Source organism: Vicia villosa, linkage group LG3, assembly GCF_029867415.1.
Source record: "Vicia villosa cultivar HV-30 ecotype Madison, WI linkage group LG3, Vvil1.0, whole genome shotgun sequence".
Taxonomy (NCBI): Eukaryota; Viridiplantae; Streptophyta; class Magnoliopsida; order Fabales; family Fabaceae; genus Vicia; species Vicia villosa.
The window spans coordinates 5,323,129-5,347,090 of NC_081182.1; the positions used below are offsets into that span (position 1 = coordinate 5,323,129).

At 32.7% G+C, this 23,962-nt stretch overlaps 1 protein-coding gene across 3 annotated transcripts; it reads left to right on the forward strand.

Annotated features, from left to right (window-relative positions):
* Positions 1 to 14,685: 14,685 nt before the first annotated feature.
* On the forward strand, positions 14,686 to 23,591 carry LOC131660136 (uncharacterized). 3 transcript variants are annotated; one of them, XR_009300743.1, is made up of 14 exons: positions 14,686 to 14,877; positions 14,969 to 15,139; positions 15,234 to 15,319; positions 16,006 to 16,160; positions 16,742 to 16,806; positions 16,928 to 17,114; positions 18,412 to 18,657; positions 18,762 to 19,085; positions 19,170 to 19,229; positions 19,484 to 19,732; positions 21,150 to 21,408; positions 21,484 to 21,742; positions 22,654 to 22,704; positions 22,815 to 22,901. XR_009300743.1 is itself a non-coding variant. In XM_058929293.1 (14 exons), the coding sequence occupies exons 2-14, from the start codon at positions 15,036 to 15,038 to the stop codon at positions 23,103 to 23,105; spliced, it is 2,214 nt and encodes a 737-aa protein (XP_058785276.1). In that variant the 5' UTR covers positions 14,686 to 14,877; positions 14,969 to 15,035; the 3' UTR covers positions 23,106 to 23,591. The 3 variants fall into 3 exon arrangements, 2 of the variants coding, with proteins under 2 accessions (XP_058785276.1, XP_058785275.1); XM_058929293.1 differs by having other exon boundaries at positions 18,412 to 18,588; positions 21,484 to 21,689; positions 22,815 to 23,591; XM_058929292.1 differs by having other exon boundaries at positions 14,687 to 14,877; positions 21,484 to 21,689; positions 22,815 to 23,579.
* The last annotated feature ends 371 nt before the right edge of the window (positions 23,592 to 23,962 follow it).

Consider the following 23,962-nt stretch of genomic DNA (forward strand, 5'->3'; position numbering starts at 1 on the left):
ATGAAATTCGGTGACGGTGGCTCCACGGTGCGGTGTGTTGTAGATCCAATTTCTCCTCTTTCTGATTTGTGTTTCACATGATGTAATAGCTACACAAAAAATAGACATTACTGCAATAGAAAGTGTTAATAATATTGTTAATTTTTGTCAGGTTGGTAATGAATTGGTTGGCTTGAATCCCTCTGAAACTTTGACTATGACCTCCCCATGCTTCATGAATTTTCAGAGTAGAAAATTTGTCTGCGGCCAAAATCCTCTCCCCTTTTTGCTCAACGTGTTTTTCATATATAGGAGAGCCTATTAGGGTTTTCCTTGTGGGCTTGGATCCTTCTTCTTATTACTTGGAATTTTGAAGAGAAAAATTGTATGAAAATTCCTATTTTCTATATATTTTCTTCATAACCTAGCTTTAAACGTTTTTGGATCTTCATGGTATTAATATGGGCCTTTAGAAGATTAAAATCCAAACTATGCAATTAAATTCCATTTTTCTTTATATTTTATTCAATTTATTTAGTATTTAAGTGAATAAAATTCAAATAAATAAAAATAAAAGTCATAAAATATGATGATGGATTTAAAGGTCATTATATAGGTTTTGGATATGTGTGAAGTCCGAAAGTTAAGCCCATTGATTCAGTAATTTTCTTTTGAGTGAACCATACCCTAGTTCAGAGCCTTGTATAGGAGAGTATGTCTAGGAGCTTTATGTACTGATTTATATTGGGATGAAGAAAAAATGTATGGGCAAATTTTGGGGTATGACACCGTCGTTTTCGCGCATTGTGATTGAGGAAAATAAAAGATGATAGGGGAAGTGTTATTTTGTTCAATATAGATATTTTTGTAGAAGTAAATATCCTAAAAACAAATATGTAAAATATAGAAATTTCTTTTCAATAGGTTGGACCAAAGTTTGGGATATATTGATTACTAGACATTATTTTCCTCTTAATATTCAATATTTCGATCAGTAACTTCGTGTTCCCGTTAATATTTAATATTTTGATCTGTAACTCACGTTCTCGTTAATATTGAATATTTTATTCAGTAACTTCATGTTTCCGTTAATAGTCAATATTTTGATCAGTAACTTCATGTTCCCGCTAATATTCATTATTTTGATCAGTAACTTCCCGTTAATATTTAATATTTTGATCAGTAACTTCATGTTCCCGTTAATATTCATTATTTTAATCAGTAAGTCCGTGTTCCCGTTAATATTAATTATTTTGATCAATAACTTCGTGTTCCCGTTAATATTTCAAATTTATTCCAGTTAATAATATTCAAAAAAATTATCAGTAAAAGATTAAATTTGGGTTAAAATTGGAAAAGTTATAAAAAAATACTAATATTAAAAAAAATGAATATTGAAAATAAAAAGTAATTAAGAAAATAAAGTTTATATGTTGCTTTATTAGTATGCAATAAAAATTGGAAAGATCAATTATTTGACTTAAATTATTAATGTTTTATCAATAGTAGAACAAAATGTGACCTGCATAAAAAACATACAACACAATGTCGATTATCCAATAAACTTATTCACATTTACTTTTAACTTACTAATATTTAAATCAATAGTAAACGTGTTCTAGTTATTAATTAATATTTGAACCAATAGCTTAATATCAGTATTATATGCGCATACTATATCAATACCCATGTGTTCGCATGGGTACTGGTATGGTATGTTCAGTTCTCGTGAATTATTTACAAATTTGAAAAATTAAGGTATTGTGATGAAATAAAGAAAAATTAAATAATATATTAATTATTCATAATCAAAATAGTTTATTATTTTTAAAAGAGATAATATTTGAATCAATAAAAAATTTGTTCCCATTTACAAAAAGAAAGGAAGATTCTCCTATTTGGATCACTCTTATTTTTTCACACATATATTTATTCAATTATTATTATAGTTGTATACATAAAATTCAATGATTAGCCTATATTTTTTTGTATTTAGCTTAAATTTTAATATTTCAATAAAATTCAATGATTAGCCTATATTTTTTTGTATTTAGCTTAAATTTTAATATTTCAATATTATATATAGATAAATATGTATTAATCATTGATGAGGTTGTTCCCGTTAAAATTTTAAATTTTATAAATTACAAAAAAAATTGTATGATTAATAAAAAATATCATACAATTTTGATACTATTTATTCATACATTACTTATGTTTCATTCAATTAGTATTTATATTGAAGTTCATTTCATTCATTTAGATTATATGCTTATTTTGTACCGAAAAATATGTGATTTTACTATCAACTTATAGATTGAAAACTCTATACACTATTTTATAATAGTAATAAACTATCTTGTTCCCGTTCATAAATATATAATTATTTGTTATGCGATTCTCATATTTAATATTTCATTGTCCTTTCATTGTGAAAATATCTTTCTTCTTAATTTAAACCAAGTCATAACCTCATGTAAAATTATAGGCTATATTAAAACTGGAAATCAATATATTTGATTAAGATATATTGAATTATTTAAAGTTATTTTAAAAAAATTATTCTATATTTATATTTTTAAATAAAAGGATATATTGTTGAAGTAATTGATTCAACTAATGACATGACTATTTTTCTGTTTTTGTTTTTTCACAGTATCAGTAAAATATTTTCACCCATAATACTCAGCTCTAATTATAATTAGAGAAGTTAAATAATTATTATTCAAGTTAAATTAAAATAATAAAATAATTTCTAATATTAAATATAATTATTATAATTAGTTTTTATTGTATTGTAATTAATCCATTATAGTTAGAGAAGTTGAATAAATATTTTGTGTAATGTTTTATCCAATTTTCTTCTCTTTTTTTAAATACTACTCACAATTTGTTAATAGTTGCGGATAAAGAGCTTTGTTAATAGTTGCGGATAAAGAGCACTAAACATGTTTAATTTGCGGATTTATGCATAACAATTAAACAGAGCCCGCAGATTAGCTAGCATACTCAACTCTAAATATATTTAGAGAAGTTAGATAATTATGTTTCAAGTTAAAATAAAATAAAATAATATGTGCTAAAATAAAGTCCATAAATTATAACGTGGATTTATTTAAACTTATCACCAATATATTTAGAGAATTCATATCATTAGTAGTCAAGTAATATTTAAATAATAAATCATTTATAAAATTAATCTTTATTAGTTATGTATATTTATTTCTATTCATATTACAAATAAAATGTAATTGACACTAAAATATAATCATGATTTATTATAGCTCATTAAATATTTATATAAATTTTAAAAATTTATATTAAGTTATTAATTAATAATTTTTTGTTACGTATTTGTTTCTATTCATATCACAAATCACAAATAAAATAACAATAAACTAAAAATAGTTATACTAACTATCAAAAATAGTTATTTATCCAAGATTTCTAATATATAAAATCATTCAAATTTAAAATATTTCATATATAGATTTCTCCAAAATAGCATTTCATTATATATACTTATAGTTTTTATTATAAGACATAAAATGTTATATTTGTATAATATATTTATGTAAATGTCATAAATATACATTCAATACTATTTATTTTCATTATTTATATCACCTATTTATATCATAAATATACATTCAATCCTATTTATTTTCATTATAATGTTATCAATTATAATAGTGTTAAAATTTATTTTTATTTTAATTTATCAAATTATCATCAATTGCATTAAATGCATGCAGCCACAATCTCAAAATCATAAAACAGACATTTTTGTAGATATCCTCCGGTGAGATAACATTTCTTGCATTTGAAAGTTCACTATAAAAAATAACTTGTGCAGTGTGTTTCAAGTCAAATAAATGGAACCCAATGAAGGAAGTAGAATTCCAAAGAAGCTTACAACAGAAGGTGCACAACAAATGAGATTTTTTTTCATTTCATCATCATGTATATCTATGGATCTATGAAAGGAGGACTGTTGCAGGAATTTTCTTCATCATCATTGTCATCAACTTTGGAGGCTTAACATTGATTTTGAGACAATCATCAAGGTGTGGACCCATACCGCTATCAGCATCGTCGCTATCAATATGAAGTACTTCGTTTTTTTGAACACAATAGAGTTTAAAAGAAACATGTGCAATCAGACCTGTTGCACCATACATGCACTGCTAAGCTTCCAACAAACCACTTTCAAAACGGGACGCCAGCTCGAGACGGGACGCCACGCAGCAACGCCAAAACCTACACGATTGACACAAATGCGATTCGAGAATCATAGTTTCTTTTATAGTGAAATCTCAATATATATATATATATATATATATATATATATATATATATATATATATATATATATATATATATATATATATATATATATATATATATATATATATATATATATATATATATATATATATATATATAGAGGAGGGATCAAATTACACCCGAAGAGTTACACCACGAGTTACACTCGTTCAATAACTACATCTCGAATTAATATTTTATAAATTCAACCGTTGGATTGAAACATAATATCATATAAATCATACCTATAAAGTTTGAGCTTAATCTATAATGATTTACTATATCATCAAGATATCCAAAGATTAACGTTAAAATGAGCTTTCATATAACGTTAATTTTAATGTAATTCAGTGACATAGTAAATCATTATAGATTAAGCTCAAACTTTATAGGTATGATCTATATGATATTATGTTTCAATCCAACGGTTGAATTTATAAAATATTAATTCGAGATGTAGTTATTGAACGAGTGTAACTCGTGGTGTAACTCTTCGGGTGTAATTTGATCCCTCCTCATATATATATATATATATATATATATATATATATATATATATATATATATATATATATATATATATATATATATATATATATAATAATAATCAATTTAGATCAAAATTGGGTCATCAAAGGATAAATAGAAAGTAAAAACAAATTTATAATGATTGTTTATTAATCCGTGTAACAATTTTGACATTTGTAACTCAAAATCAACATCTGTGTGGATGTTTGTAGATGAAGTTTTGAATGTCTTGTTATCCTGGAAAAGAAAAATAGGAACAATAATTAGAACAAAGACATTCCATGTATAAAGGAGTGGTTTAAAGAATTAAAATAAAGCACAATTAACATAAAATCAAATAGTATCCAGGCTAATACTGATTAATCATTTCACAGGTGATAAAAATGACATTTCAATGGCAGGTGTTTCATTGTGGATCACAATTCTCCCGTGTTTCATTGTATTCAATGCTGCCCAAATAACAGTGAGGCCAATATACATACACAATAATAGCCAAAGTGCTATAACACTTCTATAGTTGCAACAACAGATTGTACCAAATCATATATCACGAAACAATAGCAGTCTGTTAAAATTCCACTACATTGAAGTCGCTAGCCGATAAAACTGCATCAAACATAAACTAAACAACCTAACATCTCAGAACATAAAAATGACTCTTAATATAAAACATTGCACCTGTTAATAAAAATGGTTACTCGATTAAGTAAAACGAAATAAATACGAATAACAGAAGAAAAACATATATACCCAATTCGGTAAGAACACAGTCCCTTCATCGAGAGCCCGAACTTCATCTTCCAGCTTAGATACCAACTTTTCTATGTCATCCTATATATAGCTCAACAAAATTTATTCAATCAGTACACCATAATCATAACAAAAGGATCAAGATTTACAATATGGAGTAGAAGGGGATGGATTAAGAAACTATCTTAAAACTATTAGCAGCAGTGTAAAAAAATGGGCAACATGAAATGTAAGCATTATTAACGATACCTGTTACTGCCTCTGTATCAATAACAGTGCCCGCTCCACAACAACTTGTCTTATACCGGATGAAATAAAATTTCACCAGCACACTTTTTCTGCAGTTGATGCTTCCATATCTTCCATTTGAAATAAAAAAAGTTGACAAATTACAAAGGAAAAGCTAAGAAAAATCGAAATAAAAAAACAAAAACAAACAAACGAAGAGATTGAATTGTCATACCATCCTTGCAACAAATTGAAAAACATCGAAATTGCAGAAAGAATCGTAATGAGGTTTGCAGAAAATTGAAAAAGTCACACATCAACCATATCGAACCCGAGACCACCAAACTCGCCACCGAAAACGCAGCATAATTGATCTACCACCGGAAAATCGCACCCCTCTGTAAAACCGATGAAAACGTCAGATCCGCTGTAACGTCGGAAACCCCAGATTCGTCGCCGTATCAGATATTTTGGTTGGTACCCTATTTCTCCTTTTTTATATCGCAGATTCTCCTTTTGAAACGATTTTGAAACTGTTACTTCAATTGCATGAATATAGGGAAGATTGGAAGTGGAAAAGGGAAAACAGTAAATCACAATGATTTGGGTGGAAGCGGTTTGGAACGTGGATAGGCAGAGAGAGTAAAGAATGTGTAACTGCAAGATCATGAGAGGTTGAGAAGTTGAATGCAGAGAAGTTCAATGATCAAGGAAGAAACTGCCGCAACCCACAAGTAAAACTAATGATAAAAAGGCAAAAATTGGAAGAAATGATGTGGATTATTATGGGAAGAGATGCTGATGTGGCATAGCTTAGAGACGAGCAAATGGTAGACTCTTCTTATATGATAGATTTAAATTCTCTCACTCATGAATAGGTGTCTAGTTAGTTTTTTTTTTAAAACTTTTATTTATGCTATGTTAATTTTTATTTTTATTATTTTTAATCATTGAAATTTGAAAATATCATAAACAAAGAAATTTGTCACTCGAAAGGAGTTGAACCCCGAAGTAATATATGTTTTCCCGTACGAAGAAGTATAATTGAATCGGATAACGATATGGAGCATTATGGAACTTACCTTCAGTGATGCATCCTTGCCTATAAGAAGAAAAATATCATGGCATATTAATTGAGAGTTTAGTTTATGGTGATCTTATCGAAAGCCTGGTGATAGTGCAATTATGAGGTGGATACATATAACTTATTTCCCAAGTATCACTTCTCTTCCTATAAGACATTGTCAGACGAAACATGTAAATCTCATTACAACAAATAACCACGCACCTCTTCATATTTGTATAATCTACAATATAATCAATAGAGTTTTCGATGTGAAATATTTTTATTGCTCCGACGTAGTCGACTTTTGTGTAGAACTTGTTTCAAGGCATGACAACGGGGCGGGTCGGAGACGGTTTTTACCTCCCCCAAACCTAAATCCCCAATCAATCTCCGTTCCCCGCCCCAATCCCAAACGGAGATGGAGAATTAAAACTCAAACCCATCTCAAACGGGTTGGGTTCAGGTATCCCCACCCTGCCACCATCTATTTCGTAAAATCAATTTTTTAAATAAAAATACTTACTTTTTAAAAAATCAAATTACATTATAAATAAAAAATAAAACAATCTCAAAAAATTTCATACATACATTTCAAATATTTAAATAATAAATGCAAATCAAATTATCAAAAAATCAGCCACATATTTAATAATATAAATTATGAAATATAAATAATAATGTACTTATCGAAATAAACGGGGCGGGTTCGGGTGGGTACTAGTGTCACCATTACCCGATGATGGCTCATCTTCATTCCAAGACAAGTTTGTCATGTGCTGAGCGGGAAAATATAGATATCTTAAGGGTAATGGATCTTGATTGTCATGTTCAGAGTCATTGTGTATAGAGTACTCTTTGTTCCTAAACAAATTCAACACAAAACTTGTAGCTCTTTCTCTTAATTTTTCATCGCATATCAGAACGCGCAAAACGACATCCCGCATCTCAAGTTATGGTCTCAACAGTGAATATGTATCAAATAACCGCTAATGATGAAAATTAAATATGCAAGTTAAATAAAGGAAAAAATAAACTAAAATATAAAAACACAATTAAATAGAAAACATAATAATGTGAGATTCTATCTCAACTTACTCTGCTTGGAACACCACAATGGAATGATGTATTTGAGAGAAGAAACTGGACTTTGTTAGACATGGTCCGATCCACGATGAACCACGCCGATCTTCTAAACTCCTTTCAAGAACATGCTCTATTCATAGCAGCTAACACACTTAACCGTGTTCCTTAAAAAATGGTTGAGACGACACTATATGAGATATAGAGTGGTAAGAGACTACATATGTCTTACATGAAGATTTCGGATTGCAAAGTTGATGTGAAACGAAAAATTTCAACTAAGCTTGAGCCCAAATCAGACAAATGCTTATTTGTGGGGTAACCTAAAGAAACAAGAGGGCATTACTTCTACAATCCTTCCGAGGGAAAAATGTTTGTGGCTCAAACTGGAGTATTCTTAGAAAAGGACTTTATTTCCAAAAGAATTAGTGGGAGGAAATTAGAACTTGAAGAAATTCAAGAACCATAAAATATTAATACACCTATGAAGGAATTAGAAATAAGCAATTGTGGAAGAGCAACCTACTCAAGGAGAACAAGACCGGTGTAGGCCAAACATGATACTTCACCAACCTAAGAGATATGGATATCTCATTACTTATCAAGGTGATGTATTATTCATAGATCAAGATGAGACCGTGACCTACCAGGAGGCCATCACTATTCCTAAGTTTCAAAAGTAGCTAGATGCCATGAAATATGAAATGGATTCTAAGTACATAAACCAGGTTTGAACCTTGGTAGAGCCCCCTATAAGAGTTAATCCTATAGGATTCAAGTGGGTTTCAAAAAGAAGATTGACATGGATGATAAAGCACACACCTATAAGGCAAGACTTATTGATAAGGTATATAAGCAAGTTCATGGTGTAGACTATGACGATGCCTTTTTACCAGTTGTAATGCTAAAATCTATTCGGATTTTACTTGTTATTGCTGCATATCATAATTGTGAAATATGGAAGATGGATGTCAAGACTGCTTTTCTTAATGGGAATCTTCTTGAAGATGTGTACATGACACAACTTGAAGGATTTGGCATACCACAAGAAGCCCAAAAAATATGCAAGATACAACGATCAATATATGGATTGAAGCAAGCTTCAAGAAGCCAAAATCTTCATTTTGATGAAACAGTAAAACAATATGGATTCATTAAAAAAGAAGATAAGCCTTGTGTATACAAGAAGGTTAATAGGGGCACAATTGTCTTCCTGATATTATATATAGATGAAGTATTACTCATTGGAAATGATGTCCCTACCTTGCAGCAAGTGAAAACTTGGCTAGGGAGATGCGTTTTTATGAAGGACCTGGGTGAAGCAGCCTATATATTAGAAATCAGAATCTATAGAGATAGATCATAAAAAATGCTTGGCCAGAATCAAAGTATATACATAGAGAAATTATTGAGATGCTTTAATATGCATTATAATATCCATACCCTTCCAAACCCTAATTAGTAGAGTTAATGGTGATTAGTGAGATATTGTAGTCAAGTAAGTACAGTTTATGAAACTAATCTCACGAGATGACATGGTTAGTAAGATTAAGGTGAAAAGACAATGGAGTCTTTTCCACTAGCAAGTATATATATATATATATATATATATATATATATATATATATATATATATATATATATATATATATATCAAATTTTGTGATTGGCAAATATATACCAAATTTTATGAATAAACCTCGCTTCTTCTCATTCATTTTCCTTGCACAAAATTTGAAGTGAGAGAAAGAGAAAAGAGAGGGAGAGGGCGAGTAGAGGGTGAGAGATAGAAGATGAATTACTTGATCATCATTGAAGGGAAATGCCTGACATGTTAGGGTTTTTGGATTCTTGAAGAAGAAGCAAGTTGAAAAGGTTTATTCAATCAAGAAATAATCATCATCCTCTCATCTTCTTCCATCTCAGAATTTTCTCCCAAAAATTATGGGTTCTCTCTAGGTTTAAATTGAAATAGAACACTCTAAGTTGATTTCATGTGAGGGTTAAGTATTTAAGTCATGATTGGTGTTTTTGTTTACTTGAAACATTATATGATTGCATGTTTGAACATGTTTGCATGAGAAATACTTGTTGGATGCTTATTACATTTGATTGTTGTGCATTTGGTCTGAGCTTGATGAGTAGTTCACCATTAAGCTTGATGACGCCCATTATCAGCTTGTCCAAGGAAGACATTTTTTTTATATTATGTATGATGGGTTTCTATATGAAGATCTTTGCAATTGTTAAAGGTCATATAAACATGTTAGACTTCTATACAAAGATCATTGCTACCTTTAAAAGCTATTTGAATATGCTAGACTTCTATGCAAAGATCTGCCGCCTTAAAAGTCTATTTGAACATGACAAACTTTTATGCGAAGATCCTTGCCACCTTATAGGCTATTTGAACATGATAGAGTTCTATGCAAAGATCCCTGTCGCTCTTAAAGTCTATTTAAACAAGTTGGACTTCTATGTAAAGATCCATGCCGCCTCTTCAGGCAATGTGAATACGCTGGACTTCCACTAGAAGATCCTTGCCTCCCCCTAAGAGCAATATGACAAACCAACCACCTCAGAGGCATGATTGAAGTCTTTCTTGAGAGACTTAACCTAAAGTCTTGCATGAGAGCTTGATAGAAGTCTCGCCAGAGAAGTCCGATGCTTTTCTTGAGGGACTTAGAGTCTCATCAGCTAGACTCAATATAACTTTGCCCGAGGGACTAAGAGTTCCCATCGAACATGATATCTAAACTCTCTACCTGGGAGACTTGGAGTTTCCTTGGGTGAGATCCAACATAGAAATCTCACCCAAGAGGCATAACCTGAGTCTTACCTGTGAGACTTAACCTAAAGTCATGTCCGAGGGCTTGATATAAGTCCCGCCCGAGAGGTTCAATGCCACTCTTGAGGGACTTAGAGTTTCACCAGCCATGCTTAATATAACTTTGCCTAAGGGACTAAGAGTTCCCATCAAATAGGCTATCTAAACTCCCCGCTTGGGAGACTTGGAGTTTCCTTGAGATGGATCCAACATATAAATCTCGCCCTAGAGGCGTGATCGAAGTCTTGCCTAAGAGACTTAACCTAAAGTCTTGTCTAAGGGGTTGATCGAAGTCTTGCTCGAGAGGTCCAACGCCATGCCTAAGGGACTTAGACTCTCATCAGCCAGACTCAATATAACTTTGCCTAAGATACTAAGATTTATCATCGAACATGCTATATAAACTCCCCGATTGGGAGACTTGGAGTTTCCTCGGACGATATCCAACATATAAATCCCGCCTTAGAGACGCGGCCAAAGTCTTTACTGTGAAACTTAACCTAAAGTGTTGTTTGAGGGCTTGATAAAAGTCTCTCCCGAAAGGTCCAACACTTTGCTTGAGGGACTTAGAGTCTCATCGGCCAGGCTCAAGATAGCTTCACCTGAGGTACTAAGAGTTCCCATCAAATATGTTACCGAACTCCTCTCTTGAAGGATTTAAGGCCTAGCCAATTTGGTTCAGCATGTCATATCACCTAAGAGGGACGATAACCATATGACGCCCTCCGATAGGAATCATCTTGCCTTCATTGCCTCTCACTTTCCCAATTATGAGAAATGTGGGAAAAGACGTTTCTTGGTAAGAGAAAACATAGTCAATAGATGATCCACATTTTCCTAGGAAGTAGGAATTCAACGGTTCACCACTTACTGAATGAGAAGCTATCATTCCCTAGGAAACCATAGGCCCAAGGGCCTATATAAATACTTCTTTCCTAACGAGAGATGGACATTTCATTACACCATAAGCATAATGTTTATACACAGAGCCTCTCATCTCACATGAACTGGCGCTCTTATACCACCCTAAACATTACCAAACAGGGTATGTCGCTGCTACGGACAAATGCTAACCACCCTCATTTAATAAGGCCTATGAGTATCCCCTACCCGCGTAAGGATACCACACACTTGTACATTTTAACAAGTACAAATTCAAATCCCTCTTCAACTTTCTTTGGTTCAAGAACATGGGTTCCAAATGAATGACGAGCTTGTTGAAATCTCCTTAAGATTTTGAATGTCATTTTTGACTCCGAGTATGTTATGTATTATGAGTATATCAACCTTCACATGTATGGTTATGATGCAGCATGTCATTTAAGTAGAGGAAAAACACATATAAAATGTTCAAATAAGTCATTTTACAAGATCAAATGAAAAATCTAAGTTTAATGACACAATCATTAACAATAGTGTCAAAATCTTGTTGCTTCAAATGATGTGTACAAGTATACATAATCAAACTAGTAGCAAGTGATAAGAAATGTCGATCCTATGATGATTTTTATTAAACAACTTAATGAATCATATCAAACCAAAGTGGAATTAGTTTGTTCTTTAATGAGACAACCTCTCTTAGATTATGTTGGGAACTTTTTCACGTTAGCATAGCAATCATTGAGCAGTGTTTTTCAGAAGTAAAATGCTGAGGAATTAGAAACCCATACTATACCAAATTTTTTCTAGCTTTTGGATTGGTATCAAGTCATATTTACAATTTTTTGGATTAATTACAGGTGGTTACTTGATGATGGAGCTTCAATCTATTTCGGGAACAATGCTTAGTGAGGAGATCCCTTGTCCAACATTTTGTTCATTCTAGACTAGATCAAAATTCCCCAAACAGAAAAATCAAAGATTTCAGTCATAACAACGACTGAAAGATCCATTATGACATTATAAATATCCCCTTTATTTAGACCACCTAGTTTCCCAAACTATATTCTCCCAATTTCTAAAAAGAGATATTCTGATGTGGATTCACACCATCTCTAGCGAGCTTATTTTCAAAGATGATTTTTAACATAAGACCATACCATGCCAAAAATTATCTTTGGCCAAATTGATTTGGGATAAGGCAATCCCCCATCAAAATCCACCTCAGTATGGAAACAAATGCACAATAAACTCCTAAAAAATGAAAACCTACAATTAAGAGGATGTAATTTAACTTCTAAGTGTAATCTACACTCTTTTGACTTTGAATCATTAATTCATTTATTTTGTTCGTGCTCATTTTTCCAACAATTATGTTCTTAGCTCTCCTAAGTGATTAACTTACAAATTGATACCTCTTTAGTGCTTTCTCTCTAGAACGTTTACAATAGATCCTGACACCCTCTAGTTAAATTGGTAATCACGTATGCTGTTATCTATGTCATAAATATTATTTGCTGTAATACAAATCATTCTAGATTCAACAACAGATTGTATAATTAGAAATTTGGCATAAAAAAGATAATCTCTTTGGTTTCTCCTATTAGTAACCACACCAAAGCATTTGCATCCTCTTCCATGAGAGAATTTTAAATTCTCAAAGCTTTCATAGTTCCATAAAGGTACATATGACCAATGAAATTATATATTATCGTCCTTCTAGACTCTAGGTAAAGTGAAATTCATATGGAGTTGCTTTAAGATGCCGCGATCCAGTCGTGTGTGGGGGAATTTTCAAAAACAACAATGTTGAATTCTTCAGTTGTTTTGCTGTTAACATGGACACTACAACTACTCTTTATACTAAGATCATTGAGACAATGAAACCAATTAAACTAGGTTCCATCAAAGGTTGAAGTATGGCTTGAATCAGATTCAAAACGGGTCAACTTGACTTTCAAGTCGCCATCCATTGTTCCTTTGCTACTAAAGAACAAATTGCTAAATATTTAAATCTTACATCTAGAATAACCTTCATAGAAAGACTTTACCCACAATATATTAGGTCTTCCTTATTTTAGTTTGTCAAATATGTGGAATGTTCCAGTGTTATTAAAAAGACTTTATTCGCAATAGATTAGGTCTCCCTTATTTCATTTTTACTAGTTTATGAGAATTTTGATATATTTTTTCATCTTAATTTTTATATATTTTATTGATTGACAATATAAAAGTACTGTTAAAAATTTTAATTGTAAAAAATCTTTTTTAAATTTCATTAAGTCAAATTAATCTCACCCACTCTTTTAAACTTATTTGAATTAAAAAGAATTTGATTTTTTGGGCTGTTATCGAATAGTCTTTTAAAATTTCAATCAAGTACACCTGTTGTGGACTAGGCTAGTGGTTGGTTCATCGCCGGGTAGGGCCCAGTCTAGCATTACCGCAAGGCTCAGCAGATTCAAATGGTCATAACTTTTTGAGAGCGTTTCTCCCACGTGCCCTTCTAAAGACAAGTGCCCAATTGTCTTCTGTTAGAACCGATCCTCTTCCTTCCAAGACCCACGAGCAATTGATCCATGATGAAGATCATGCGCTGATGTTGCCCTATCCACGTAGGATTCTGGCAGTCTTTTGTATTAGGCCTGACAATCCAGCCCAAAACAAAAGACCTTGACCCAACGTTGGGCACTATAAATATCCTCCTCATAAGAGGGTCAGATATTCAATTCTCATTCACTACTTTGTACTTACTTTTTTCTCTGAACCTCACTTTGACATCAGAGTATCTTGCAGATACATTCTCCCTATTTTTTTTTGGACCGACCACAAGTCAAGTTACAGACCACTGAAGATCCGTCTGATTCATGTATGATCAACACCTTTTAATTTTTTTTTTTTGGTTACATCATCTAAAGTAATTTTTTTATTAATACTTCTAAAATGCCAACTTTATTCATTTCTCTTAGTTGGATTAAAAGAAAACCCCACGAAAATTAGAAAAGTCTTATTGTGCATAAGAAATGATGAAGTAGTAAATTAAAATTAAAACATTTTTCTTTAGAGATGAAAAAACAAAAAACCAACCGTAGCAATTCCAACCAAAATGATCTCAATTCCAATTTGTTACATTCTCAATTCCAATTTGTTTCATTCTCATTCTCATAATAATAATTATAACCGTAATTTGATTTTGGTTTTGATTCAAACCCAGGTAAACCTCACCCTAATCGTAGCAATTATTACAAACCCTAGAATATAATTTTTTCCTCTTTCAGATTTTGATTTTCGTTTTTTCCTTTCAGGATTTCCTCGTTTGGAGTTTTTTCGAAATGCTGAAGCTGGTGGTTAAAGAGGTTGTTGTGTAATGTAATGCCTCGTGCCGTTAAGGTTCAGCCGGTGGTTATGTTGGAAACTGTTCAGGAAGTTGCAATATATGTTCATAGATTTCATAATCTTGATCTGTTTAAGCAAGGGTATTAATTATACATTGTGCTTTTCGTTAATTAATTAAATGATTAATTGCTTGTTATTTTCGAGTTTTTGATTAATTATGTTTTTTTTGTATAGATGGTATCGAATTAAGATTACAGTAAGATGGGAAGATAATGAAAATAATTCATTTGGTATTCCAGCTAGAATTGTACAATATGAAGGTAATTTGTTTATTAATTGATAATTAATAATGCTTTAGTTGCTCCGGTGTGTTTGTGGGAGAAGAAATTGTTAAACCTTGATGTATGCTGTGCCTTGGCTAGGAAGTAATGTTAGAAAATGAAACAATAGTGAAATATGATCGGTCGTCAGCGTAAAAAAAAATTACACTATCGATGCGTAGTTAATGAACTCGAAAGAAAAATTGTTGAAAGGGTTTGGTAGCTTTAACTTCTATCCCCCAACAAAGAATTCTTCATGGTTTGTAAGTTGAGATATGTAAGAGTAAAGAGATACAATGATTTGTTGGAGTAGTAGGTTTTGTTAACCCCGTACTTCGGGGGCTGAACCTAGATATACTTACTGGGTGATCATTGATCAAAGTTGAAACTTGAGGCCCAAAGTTGTTGAAGAAGTAATAAGAGTTGTGCCATAAATCAGGATTACTGTTGTCTTTCCCAAGTATGTTTCATTTCTATATATGAAATGTGGAGTTCTTGTTTGGTTACTTTTGACCCTACTATCTGCAATATTCATCGCTTTCTCCTTGGTTTGTGGTTATTCTATTATCTTCAATTGTGAACTATTAGTGAAGCTTTTTCTCATGCAAATTTTATATCTGAAAACTTTTTATTATCTTCAATTGTGAACTATTAGTGAAACTCTTTCTCACACAAACTTTCCGCAGCTCCTGATTTGGACCAAAGCAGTATTTGTGGAGTATGGAAGATTGATGACACAGAAAACAGTTTCTCAACACAGACCTTTCGGATAAAGTATGCCAGACAGGATGTATATTTATGTATGATGATCTCATTCATCTTATCACGCAGTAAATCTGTGGTAATGATCTCTCTGTCATTTCTCCTCTTTCTATGGGTTTACCTTAGCGGGAATCAAATTATTATATCTTCATGCCATCATGCGGATTATCTATTTATTGAGGTCCTCTAGATCATACCATGTAGTCAATAGAAGACACATAACTTTCCGTTTTTTGGGAATAGTTTTGTAGTTTGGAATTATAGAAAAAACTGTTTAATGCATTAACGAGAAATCTTTCGAACATGCTAATTGTTATAATAAAAAAAAGTTGGTTTACTAACTATATACTAATGTGTAAATAAGTTTTGTGTACCGTTCAATCATTGTTCACCATCTCGTCACAACATAAACAGTTTCAAGATGTACCATTATGATATAACAAGATGACAAAATATGATTGAGGTTTACATGTTCTGATTTCCACATATGAATTGAAATTTGTATTGGAAAAGTAAAAAACTATTGTAGCTATAATTATGTTACTAAAGAGGATCTAATATAGCTAATATTAAAGGTTTCCTAATCTTACGTGAGGAACCTAGTAGCATGACACGTATATTACTCATAGCTTCCTGCGTTTATGTGGCTCTTATTTACAGGATTTAACTACAAATGGTGTTATTTTAAAGTTTGAGCTTATTTATGCTGCAACGCTTGAGGATGGGTGAGTCATAAAAGTAGTGTGTTCATTAGCCTATTATATGATCCACACACATGCTTGTTTCCTTTTCGGTTGACATTTGCTTGGTGAAAATGGAATGCTGACTGAACCTTACCACCTACAGGGCTGACGTGCAAGCTTCTCTGGATGCTTTGCCGGCTGCTATCCATGAATTCCGAATTCCTCCTAAAGCTCTATTAGGATTGCATTCTTATTGTCCCGTCCATTTTGATGCATTGCATGCAGTACTTGTCGATGTAAGTGTACATGTCAGTCTATTGAAAGCTGCCTCCAACACAGCTGCATCGAAGGTACCCAGGTTTGTTAGATGTTCTAATATTTTGTATGAATATACTAGAGGCTTTCATTTTAGTATTTTTTTGTGTTCATTTCATTGGTAAATTTTGAAGCAGTTTTGGTCGAAAATTCGATTGTGTATGTTTGCTATGTAGATTAACATGTTCATGCTATCCATTTCAGCAACTCTGTCTACACTAACGTCTCTATTGATAACAAAGAAGATATGTGATTCACCAACATCAATATGTGGATATGATTTTCTAAAACTTATAAACTTGATAATACCGAGATACAACATATAAAATAAATTCATTTTGAATATAAAATATCAAATCCTAAATTAGTATCAATGCCTCGATGTTTTATAACTCAACTTTTGTTTACAGCAAACACTGTATGCCATTTATCTAATCATTGTGATTTTTCCATTTGTGTTTGTAGAATATAATAGGGACACTTAAGTAGAATAGAGGGAGGTATTCTGAAAATTGGATATTGTGAGTGAAAGGAAAGATCTTTATGATGGAAAATCCTTGGTGGAATTCTATTCACATTTTTTGTTCAATTTCAACAATACCCTATTATTACCCTCTATCTTTCAATTCAATTCCTCAATTCAACTTGAAATATGAGAGACATCTGAATAGTGTTTGATGATAATTGAAGTTCAAGTTCAAATGTTAATGTATAGGCTAATCGTATACAATGCTAATCATACAACAAGGAAATGCAATACTCCTCCTGTCCTATTACGAGTGTCACATTTACAAAAAAAATAAATCTCAATGTGTGTCGTGTTCATAGATGCAAATGAGAGGATAATGATTTGGGAGTGATGCACATATTATTCAGAAGTTTCAACATAAACTGACAAACAGATTTATTTGAAAGTTTAGGCTGTGAGACACAAACAAAATGTTTTCCACCAGTGCTGAAAATAGGGTGAAGATTATTTATTGAATGTTATATATAGCCTGTATGGTAATTTTTAATACTTGCATGTGTACTTCATAAATGCAAATGAGAGGATAATGATTTGGGAGTGATGCTCATATTATATAGAAGTTTCAGCATAAATTGACAAACATATTTGTTAAGGTTTTATGCTGCGAGTCACTAGCAAAATGCTTTCCACCAGGACTGAGAAACGGGCGAAAATTATTTAAAGAATGTTATGTAGGACTGTATGGTAATTTTAAATACTTGTATATGTACTTGAATAATATGGGATGATGAAAAGCCTCATTATTTTTTTAGGGATCATTCTTTTTCAAGCATTAACCAGAGAATGTTTTGCTTACTGATCAGGGCTTCAAAGGTGTTGCTTCTCAAGATGTGAAAGATATCATGCTTGTCAGAGCATTATTAGATTCTCGTAATTTATTGCTGGAAGAACTACACAAAATTAGCAAAGCAGTTAATGAAGCTATAGATACTTCAGATTTTGTGTCAAAAATGAATGATGTGAACTTAATAAATTTTGTGGTACGAGCAAATGAGTTTTCAATAGATGGTGACAATTTAGGACAAGGCAAGCCACAAAATGGTCTTGAGGTCCTTGTTTTATTTCATGTTACACAGTTTTAATTATTTTGTGTGGCATTTATATTGTTTTTACGGTGTCTTTTTTACTGATTATTTGTTTCTTTTCTGTACAGGGAGGAAATGGTGCTCAGGATATTCTGGATGCTGAAAAGCTCCATTCCCTGCCTCAGAATGAACTGTTGGACTGTTTTCATTCTTTGGGAGATCAACTGCACTATTTATGGAAGATATTTTTAAAAATTCACCGGGAAAACAAGGCAGAGATATTAGAGTTTTTACGCAATACATGGGCTAAGGATCGGAAATCTGAATGGTCAATATGGATGATGTATTCTAAGGTAGAGATGCCTCATCATTATATAAATAGTGGTGGTGATGAATCTTCCCGACGTGGTATGCACAAAAGAGTCTCCAGTTTGTGGAAGTTACCTGATGAGGTAAGTGCTTGTATGTTCCTTCATACCGTTGTGTCATATAAGTTGCTTCTAAAAAGCATTAATTTTGTCTATGAAATCATACAGCCTCTTGAAACTGCAATTTCTTGTGCCGAACTTCATCGGAGGAGCATTGCACAGATGCGGGTGAGCTATCAACTTGCATATGGGGACCACCCCGTGACTCTTAGACTACGAAGCATTGATACAAACAGAGACCCTGAACATGACACTGATGTGTCGACACCATATAATTTGAAAAAGTAGAATAATTGAATGTAACCAGATATGTCGATCTCGTGTCGGTATCGGACACCAAACACAGATTCAAACTGGAGTATCAGTGCTTCATAGCCTTTAAGTATGGCCAATTTAATGAATTAATGCTTTTTTGTGTGCAGATTAACAACCGTTCAATTCAAGACATGCAGATATTTGGAGATCCTTTGCGTATACCAGTTGTGCTTGTTGAAAGGGTGATGAATGTGCCACGACGTAGTACCAGTGAAATTTCACATATGAGAAATGTTGGATTTGTGGATTCACATAGCTTAACAAATGGGCCCAGCAATGATACTTTAAGCAAGAAATCTGCACTACAAAGTAATGTTCGTGTGTTGAAGATTGTTGTCTTTGTGCATGGGTTTCAGGCAGGTCTTGTGGATTTTATTGCAAAAATGTATCTTGTTTTTTATTTAGGACTTGAGCATGTTAAGTATATCCACATATGTTAGTGATTAGTTATGTACTGTTTGATGAACTATTTGTAGCATTTTCAAAAGGGGACTACCCTGGAATAACTCATCAAACCAAAGCTGAAGAAGGGCCAGATAGGGTTCACCTGACTTCAAATAAGCTGGTAAACCTAAAAGCGCAACTCCACTAAGAATAAATGTTAAAAAAGGACCTGGGGCCAGTTTTGGTTTCGGCCCTTGTGATAAGTATCCAAACACTTGGGAAACCCTTCCATAAAAATTAGTTGTTAAGGGGGAAGAACCATGCCACCTAAATACTCTTTTGAGCATTCCATACTAATACTGCTCAATGTGGGATTTGACCACCCCATAATACCCATGCCTCTACGATAACACCGCCTATGAGAGCGACATTCCGATGAATTGCACTCTATGACATTTTACTTGGTCTTTTCGGTTATCCCTTCCGTAGGTAGCCCTTTCCGAGCCACCGAAAACCTGTCTTTGGTACTGATACCAATTGACAAGCGCCTGAGCATTTGAAGAAACCTCCAATAAAAGCTAGCTAACAAAGGGGAAGAACCAAGCCACTTAAATGCCCCATACTACTCAATTTGGGCTCGGGCACCCCATAATACCCTAGTTCCATTCACCTTTGATTAAACAAAGTAGAAAGTTGAAAATCCTAACCCGTGAAAACTTGGAAGTTATCTGACTCGGACTTTGTCTAGACCATTCTCAATTGAAGCTGTGCTTCATGGCCAGATTTCAAACATGGATGTAATACATAACCAATACTTCTCAATTCTCATACACCCATGAATGTTCAAGTTTTGGAAAAGAGTGGTCCCTCCTTTTTGTGTGGTTTCACCAATCAGAAAGAGGGTATCACATCTCAGCTTCAGGAGCAGGACTTTTCAGTGTCTCTTCTTTTTCTTGACATTCATGTTGTTTTTCTCTTTTCTCTATGTGTCGAATTGAATATCTCTTAGGGGTAACTTTCTATTATAATGGGTTGTAGACTTACAGTTTCTTCTTTTCTTTTTTTTTTATTTTGTTTGGATCTGTCTCAAGTTTCTAAAAAAATGGTCGTGGATCTGTCTCAAGTTTCTAACAAAACGGTCATTTTTATACCGAAGTCTTCTGTTTTTCTTACCAAGTATACTAACTAAAGTTTGTAATTATTATCTTTTGTTATATAGTTGAGTTGAGCTGACATAAATTGAATTCACTGCCCAGACACATGCTGTTTGGAAATGCATGATTTGCTTACTCTCTTGGCTTTGATATTCAATATTTGATTTCTTAGGGGCATCATCTCTGGTTAAAAAGTTGATTAAATGCCTATTCTTCATCCTTTAAAATGTTTTAGGGGCATCATCTGGATCTACGACTTGTTAGGAATCAATGGCTTTTGATAGATCCCAAAGTAGAATTTCTCATGTCAGAAGTTAATGAAGATAAAACATCTGGAGACTTCAAAGAAATGGGACATAGGCTAGCTCAGGAAGTTATTTCTTTTGTTAAAAGCAAAATGGACAAAGTAACAAAATATGGGATATTGGGAGATATTAAGTTAAGTTTTGTTGGACATTCTATGGGTAATCTCATTATAAGAACAGCAATAGCAGGTACGTTATAATCATATAAAAGAGATGCTGTTGATCAGTTAAAATTTGGTACTAAATTTTGTCCCGCGTTTGCAGATAGCTCGATGGAGCCATATCTAAGACATCTACAAACATATGTTTCAGTATCTGGTCCACACTTGGGGTATATTTATAGTTCAAACTCATTATTTAATTCTGGAATGTGGTTTTTGAAGAAGCTAAAAGGCACACAGTGCATTCATCAGCTCACCTGTACGGATGATCCAGATTTGCAGAAAACATTCCTATACAAACTGTGTAAGGTAGGAAAGTGTCCTACAAAGGTTGGGATCAAATGACAGGCATGAGCTCAAAGGTCTTGTTTTTTACATGCCATGTTTGTTTTGATGTCTAATTGGAGTTTTACTGATTATAAACTGTTTTTCCTAATAAAATTTCCTTGCATTTGAAAATGATAAGTAATGTTGATGTGATTTTTAAAAGCTGGCATATGTGATTTGTATTATGAATTCCTCGAAATCGATGGCAATTTTCTTGTGAAATGAATTCTTTTGAGAAGTCCCGCATTGAATGACTTGAAACCGAGTTTGTAAGCAGCGATTACTTCTCACCTTAGAAGCCGGTCCTAAATTCTTTAATTGTCTCAGTCTATTCAAGATTCGTTGAACTGCCTCCTACTGGGTCACACTCTAGATGTGTTGAGAAGTTCCACGATGGATGATATATGGCTTGAAAATGTGTTTATAAGTAGTGGGTAGTCATCACCTTACAAACCAGTTTTGTAAGGCTTGAGTTAGACCCAATCATATTTCCAAAATCCTAAAAAATTCCGTAAAATGTGATTCGAGTCTGTTTTTTCAATAAATGTTTGTATTGGTGCATAATGACTACTTTTGGTATGAATAGTTCTACTAAAAAATAATGACAGGGATAATATAAAGGCATGTTAATGAAGATAGATTGGGTAATAGAAAATGAATGGAAGTGACTAACTAGATTTTGCTCAAAGCTGTTGGGAGTTATTTTCTGGAAATGAAAACTAAAGCTTTGTTCAAGTATGTGTTTTCTGTTTTTATTTTTATTGAGTAACACTTAAATAATGAAAAAGAAAATATATTTTAAGTGTATTTTATGAAAATGAAAACAGAAAACACTGAAAGGTAACAGGGCCTAATGTGTTTAATGAATCATTCATACATACATGAAAATAGATATTATGAAGAGTTCTTAATGGAGTTATTTCTTCTGTACTCTTATTTTTTTCAGAAGAAGACTTTGGAGCATTTTAGGAATGTTATCTTGATATCTTCTCCTCAGGTGTTGCCTTCTCTCAGAATTCTTAAAATTATTTACTATTCCTTGTGGCACATTTTCGTATTACTCAGAACTCTTTGCCTCCTTTTAACTGATACAATACAAATTTTCAGGATGGTTATGTGCCTTATCATTCTGCTAGAATTGAATCATGCCAAGCCGCTTCACACGACACGTCAAAGAAGGGTAAAATGTTCCTGGAGATGCTTAATGCTTGTTTGGACCAAATACGCGCCAACCCCTCTGAACGTCGAGTGTTCATGCGCTGTGATGTCAATTTTGATGCCACTGCCCACGGCAAGAATTTGAACTCTTTCATCGGACGGGCTGCACATATTGAGTTTCTTGACTCGGACATTTTTGCAAGGTTCATAATGTGGTCTTTCCCGGATCTATTTCGATAGCAATTGGCTGGTACTGTCATTTGTCTTCTTGCACAGCATTCAAGTTCTGGGTTCATGAACTTTAAGATTCAAGTTCTGTATTTATATGAAATACAGTTGTGTAAATCTTTAGGAAGAGTCAAAGGATTATTGGTGTAATCATTTTAGTAAAATGTTTAGTAAAATTAGTTGTTGAATTGATTAATATATATAAATTACTTTAAAAATATGTTCATTTAATATAAAGGACAATCTTCCTATCATTCAAAAGATTTCGAGACAGAAAAGATTCAGAAAAACTATAAGAGAAGAAGTTATTAAGAAAGATTTCAAGATTAATGATTTGGTTTGAAACATGATGCTTAATAGAACATTATGACGAAAGTTGATCCATGTAGCCGATTCCACCTAGTAGAATAAGGCTTAGTTGTTGTTGTACAATCCTCTTATCATGAAAGTGCAAGGGCACATATTTTCTTTTCTGTTTTGTTCCTTACGTTGTATTCGGTGAAGGTGGGTGCACTCTTCCCCCAACTGTCATACCCATATGTATGCCACACACAGAGGGTGGAGGTCGAATTATGTGTTGAAGCTACTAGTTTTACATAGAGCGTCGGCAATAAGAGGTGGTTTGAGTCCTGCATACTCAATATGAAAATCAGTGTTTCAATATGAAAATCAGATGAAAATCAGTGTTTCAATATGAAAATCAGTGTTACTGTGTTGTTAATTGTTACAAATAACATAGAAAAACTGCTTTGAGAAGAAATATTTGCCACAAAGAAATTTGGTTTTGGTGTTACAGTGTTTCATTAAGGATTATATTGTTCTCATCAATCATGACTTGAGTTTCAAGAATAATTTTCTCCAAGGTGGAA

Bases quoted from the DNA above. Each gene is read 5' to 3' on its own strand.
- LOC131660136 (XM_058929292.1), top strand. From the start codon at position 15,036: ATGCCTCGTGCCGTTAAGGTTCAGCCGGTGGTTATGTTGGAAACTGTT. The intron at 16,807-16,927 runs GTGAGTCATAAA...TACCACCTACAG, and splicing joins GCTGCAACGCTTGAGGATGG to GGCTGACGTGCAAGCTTCTC. The intron at 17,115-18,411 runs GTACCCAGGTTT...CTTACTGATCAG, and splicing joins CCAACACAGCTGCATCGAAG to GGCTTCAAAGGTGTTGCTTC.